Here is a 6,260-nt window from a genome sequence, read left to right on the forward strand (position 1 = left end):
GAGACTTAACAAAATTCATCACTGAGAACAAAGATTCACAAGCGTATGTGATTGAAAACAGGGAGAGTTAATGCTGTTGCAAAGTTTTTTGCTGTTGCAAAAATTTTCTGGAATGGCATTCCAAGTCCTCAATAGTTCGTTTTCGACACTTCTCCCTGGTACTCCTGTCTCTAATCGCTTTTTTTCAATGTTTTCCAAGTCAACTCTAAGGTCAATAAATTTCTGCTTCCAAATTGAGCTACTCTGAAATTCAATCAACTGCATTTCAAAGTCAGACATGTCTATGGTCTTCAAGATAACTTGTTATGTAAAATTATTTATCTAAGATGCACCTACACTGAATTTATCTGAAAAATAAAAAGTAGATATTAAGAAAAAAATTGTAAATGGGAGATTATGAGAGAGGGTTTTGCATGCCAGCAAAAGCTACTGGCGTGCCATTTTTGGCACACGTGTCAGGGGTTGCCCACCCTGCCCTAGACTATCACTGACCTTAAGGAAATTGAGGGGATTTTAAAAAATAAGTCTACCTCCATTCACCATTAGGACAAGTTCCCAGACAATAACTTGTTTGGGTTTTAAACATAATTTTTATCAATGATGGTTGTTTCATTGGGGAAATGGCTGACAGATAGATGCCTCCATGCCGCCATCCCAGAAACGTCTGTCTTGAAGTTTAATTACTTTTCGGGTTCAGAATATTGTTACTGCTTTGACTTCAGTTATCCAATCAGGAATTAGCTCACACAAATACAGATGTAGTCATGTGCCCAGTGGTTGACTTTGGGGGCTTTCTTATACTTTTGAGGATGAAAAAAAATGTACTACTTTTAAAATTAAGATCTCATTCCCAAAGGTCACTCAAATGGTCTCCTAAGACCTTCTCCAAACATAAATTTACATTAAGGCAGGGATGTTGGCCGTGGCTGAGGCTAGAAGATAAGGTCCTTGCAAAAAGTGAACATTTTGGTTCATTTATAAATATCACTTTGTTACTTTACTAATAAACATTTTTAATTTTTAAGACTCCAGGCTTAGCCCAGTTCATCTTCAAATTGTCCGTAGATGCTGTGGCTGCCATGTTTATACCTGGTGGGCTGTGTCTGGCTTTATTTGTTTTCACTCTTCTCAACCCACAGAAAAGAGGAAAGCCGGCCTGCTGGACCAGCTGACCAACACCAGTGGGACCGTCATCGGGGTGACTTCCTGCATTGTCATCATCCTCATTATCATTTCCGTCATCGTGCAGATCAAACAGCCTCGTAAAAAATATGTCCAGAGGAAGTCCGACTTTGACCAGACCGTTTTCCAGGAGGTGTTTGAGCCCCCTCACTACGAGTTATGCACTCTCAGAGGGGCGGGGGCCACGGCCGACTTTGCCGACGTGGGCGATGACTTTGACAGCTACCATAAACTGCGGAGGTCCTCTTCCAAGTGCATCCATGACCATCACTGTGGATCCCAGCTGTCCAGCGCGAAAGGCAGCCGCAGCAACCTCAGCACAAGAGACGCGTCCGTTCTGACGGAGATGCCGCCCCAGCCCGTCAAACCCCTCGTCCCGCCCACGAACAGGAGGAACATCCTGGTCATGAAACACAACTACTCGCAAGATGCTGCAGACGCCTGCGACATCGACGAGATCGAGGAGGTGCCAACCACGAGCCACAGGCTGTCCCGACACGAGAAAGCCGTCCAGCGGTCAGTATCAGTAGATATTTTATGACAGCTCTAACCTGAGGACTGCAATGCTTCCAGAATATTGAGTTCTGTTGTGTCTTCATGTTTCTTTTTCTTTTTAAATTTTTTTATACTGCATTTTTATTGATTTCAGGGAGGAAGGGAGAGGGAGAGAGACACATCAGTGATGAGAGAGGATCCCTGATCGACTGCCTCCTGCACACTCCTGTTGGGGTGGAGCTTGCAACCCACGCATGTGCCCTGACCAAGAATCAAACTGTAACCTCCTGGTTCATTGGTACATGCTCCACCACTGAGCCGCACCAGCGGGGCTGTCTTCATTCTTCAGTTTTCCTTTTTATCAATGATTTAAGCCACTGTCTCCATGTTTTCCTCTTTTTCCTTTTTAGTGCCATCCAGACTCTTCCAAAAACTCCTTATGTGTACCTGTGCTTGTGAGCACATACTGAACAAAGATATTTCACTTATTTCTACACATATATAGCACTTATTTCTACAAAAATTAGGCTTTAATTTATATAACAAAATTTGCATTGCTAATTTGCTTCCACGTTGTCCCAATCAATATTTATATTTTTAATATATGAAATGATATTTGGAAATAATTTCCTTACCAAGATGACTAACCCATCTTGTTGAATAATTTTAATATAGAAATAGCACTTTTTCAATATAATGTATTATTTTTTTGGTTTGAAAATGGAAATACTTTTTTCCACATATTACATAATATTAATATTACAAATTGCATAGAATAGCATGGTATGCTAAAATACTAATCTTTATATTTGAATGTAGCAAAGATTAGCAGAAACATTTGATTCATTTTTATTTTAATGTAAAGGCAATGTCATCTGTATTGTATCGTTAGCCCTAAGATTTATAAAAATTTGAGGGAAAGAATATTTAAATTTAGGGAAAAGTATTTTAAATCCCCAACTCCCACCTACTTATGTTTGATTTGTTCTTTTGCATGTTCACCAGCATTTGGTTTGTTTTATAAATGTATATTCTTTCTCAACTCACCGTACATTTTCAAAACCTAAAATATTTTAGTTGATTTAATATTTTTGCATGCTGATAGCAAAAAATCTATTTTCATAGTTATGTGAATTTTTAGGAATGGTTTTAAGTAAATATTTGTGTGTGCATTTATTTTTTGTACAAATATTACTTTGTTGAATGAAACAGCCGTAACATTCCAGGTTCTGCCTCATTGGGTCTCTAAGCAAACACGAATCTGAATACAACACCACTAGGGTCTAAAAAGAAAATTCAAGGTAAGCAAATGCCCTTGGTTCCTTCTCCTTCTTTGTTGTATTCCGTTTTTGTTTTGTTTTGTTGCAACTGTCTTGCAGTCTCTAGGGAATGGGCTACTTATTGATTATTTCTTTAAATATGTGTTTCATAACATTTCATAGAATGGATTCAATGCTGATGGAAGGATGGTTCTTAGTGCCTGTATCTTTAAAATAAATATTCATATTCTTACCATCAAGCATTGTATTGCAATATTATCGAAAAGGATATTCAATTCAGATAAATTTTACATGATTTAAGTTAAAGATACAAAATTAGTGACCTCTTTAAAGAAATACCAGAAGAAACCCAAAATTTTCATAATTGAAAATTGTCTCAATATTAAATTTCATATTCATATTGAGACAATAATTTGGCAATATGTTACTCCAAATTCATACACTAAGAATTTTGTGGTTCTCATACAATTTGTGCACTCTTATTTTTGCATGAATGTGTAGCTTATGTCATGAAAATTAAATGCAAGTTATGTTGAATGCTTGACATGTAAAATGTTTCATAAATACCAGCTGTCTTTGTGTGCCTCTTATTTGTCATTGAGTATCAGAATGACTTTACTTGTATCACTTGATAGTCTATATCTATATTAGACTAATTTGTTTCCAATAAAATTTGTTTGACAGCTAATCTCTTAAAAATTCTTCAGACCTACCAACTATTCCTAAAATAGGTGAATGCAATGCCATGCTCTAGAATCTAGATGACCTTGAGTCTAGATGACCTTGATAAATTGGTGTATCTGTATGTATTTTTCACTGGCAGAAATTGTTTTAACTGTGTTTCATTTTCAGAGAAGAACTATTTATACAAACATGGGCACTGTGCAAAGAAAATTCTATAGTGAATTGTGAAAAGTGGACATATTTCTAAATCCATTCCACTGCCTTTACCCAAACTTAAGAATTACAGACATTTGTTATTTCTTCGGCAAGACATCCCCGCTGCACAATGATGTGTTCATTTCGTAATTTGGTTGCTGGCCACCAAGTGCTCCTTAGTATTTAAATACATTTTGAGATTTACTGGAAACTTGAAGAAGAAATTAGTTCCTGATTCAGACTATTCATTTTTACTTTCACTTCCACTTTGTTTCTATGTTGTTTCACGTCTCTTATATAATTGTATATTGTGTGATATGTGAAAAAAACACGATTTGGGATCAACTTGGTGTCACATGTACGTTGTTTTTATTACATAGACTGATTGAGAATAGTCGTCCTGAGTGAGTCTGAACATGCAACAGTGAAAATGTGGACCATGGGAACAGCACCCAGAGGTTTTCTGGACTGAGAATACACGTCTGTTGTATTAGGAATAAATGCAGCCAGAAGTAATGAGTAAAATGACCAGAGGGCAATAAGAAAAGCCTCATTCTTTGGTATTTCTTCTGTACCCCTGATTTCCTTATTTTGTTTATTTTATATCAAAGGAAAATACCCAGTTTCAGAAATAGTTTTTGAAATCAGCATTTTACCTTTTATTATACCCTCCAATAGCAATGTTTTTGCTTCAGCACTTAGCAATTTGACTGAATTGACAGACCGTTTGAGAAAACCCCTGCATGTCAGTTCTGGATATTTCGGTTGGAACACTACCCTCTCTCTGAGACACATTGTAAAAAGCATGCGTTCGCCGACCCTGCTGTCTCACCGCCATGTCTTTGTATCATCTGCTTGCTCCTTGTAACTTTTTATATAAAGATATATAAAAATGTACAATAATTTCCTAACTTGAGTTAAGAGAAATGTTTTCTTCCGTTAGAGTGAAAAAAAAACTGACTTACACACTTTATATCAACTCTTTCCTCGCTGTAGGCGTCAGGATGCCCTTTAGCATTGAGGCTTATCGCCCCAAAATTTTATGGATTGCATTCTGGTTTTAGAATAGGAAAGTCTTTTATAAATGCTTTTAAACCACCAGCCATTTTAGGACCCAAATTACACCATTCTGAGTTGTTCTTATACTGAGGCACACATATGATATGTGAAGTCTTAACTAATTAAGATGTGTTTAAATATAAGTAAAGTCAAATCATGTAATATATTTAAGTGCTGTTGAATGATATACACACTCTATTAAATTTGGTTCAATGATTGGGTACTTTTTAAATATCGAATATGTATTCCTAGAAAATAATTTTTTTAAAAAATTATTATAAATTGGCTTGCAAACATATTTAAAATTACAGAATTCTATAGAATTCTGTCCTTTAAACAGCAAAGGTGTCTGGTGTATCACAATTTAAACCTTATAAATCAAGTTGACTTCACAAACCTAATAGATTAATTACTCACATACACCCCCATCAGGAATTCAGTTTTATATATGTCACACATAAAAATAAATGGGTGGAAAAAAGAAAATTTTAGTGATAGAAAAAATAAACAAATATCATAACTCTGAATAGTCTATATTTTTTAAAATGTCAATTTCCAGAAATAGTCACTCCCATGAATGAGATTAGCTGGTGAATAGAAAAAAATATATTGAGCACAATAAAGATATGTTTTTATTTTGCTACATATTTTTATATACATTGCTTATGTTAAAATTTAGCCTTTTTTATTTGACTTCACTGGTTTATTTATTAGCATGGCTATATTTATGCCCTTTAATTAAAGTTTAATGCATCCAGATATTATTTTTTAGAAGCGATTAGCTATATTTTACTCATATTACTTTATTTAGACATCATCATAGGGCCTTTTACACTTTGAATAAATCAGAAAAGTATAATCTACATGCCAAGGCCCTTTAGAACAGCAAAAAGGCAGGAAAATAAATTAGGTGAACCCTCTACAATCTGTCCATAGCCATCCACAGCCCTTCCTCTTCTACAGTTCCTTCTAAATACACAGAAGTCTTCTGATTTGCTAGTTCAATGCCTAAAATATATATGCACCAGAAATCCACTAATAGAGACTTAAAACAAACAAATATCCAACTACACCATCTATAATAATAACACTGGATTGCATGTATTTATTTCATACACATCAGCTTCATGGGAAAACAAATGAAGAATAGGCCCCTTTAGGGGTAATATTTAAAGATTCTTATCAGCGAGCATTGACTAATCAGAAAGGATAGTAGTGGTAATGCCGAGGCAGAGTCTTGGAGGTGGCTGTTGTCTTTGGCCAGGGAGATGTTCTTTGGTGCCCCCAGAACAGACTCTTTAAAGACCAGTATTGAAATATATCCATATGTCAAAAACTCCAATTTACTGATGATATCAGGCCAGG

At 35.7% G+C, this 6,260-nt stretch overlaps 1 protein-coding gene across 2 annotated transcripts in view; it reads left to right on the forward strand.

The window, feature by feature from the left end:
* The window catches only part of NETO1 (neuropilin and tolloid like 1), an 83,763-nt gene extending 79,016 nt beyond the window's left edge, over positions 1-4,747 (forward strand). The window contains exons 9-11 of one of the 2 annotated variants that reach the window (XM_006761920.2): positions 1,140-1,698; positions 2,904-2,978; positions 3,810-4,747. In XM_006761920.2, the coding sequence (XP_006761983.1) occupies positions 1,140-1,698; positions 2,904-2,964 (620 nt within the window). In that variant the 3' untranslated portion in view covers positions 2,965-2,978; positions 3,810-4,747. The remainder of the gene's footprint in view (positions 1-1,139; positions 1,699-2,903; positions 2,979-3,809) is intronic. The other variant, XM_006761921.2, reaches the window with a different exon arrangement.
* The last annotated feature ends 1,513 nt before the right edge of the window (positions 4,748-6,260 follow it).

This window comes from Myotis davidii, unplaced genomic scaffold, assembly GCF_000327345.1.
Source record: "Myotis davidii unplaced genomic scaffold, ASM32734v1 scaffold96, whole genome shotgun sequence".
NCBI lineage: Eukaryota > Metazoa > Chordata > Mammalia > Chiroptera > Vespertilionidae > Myotis > Myotis davidii.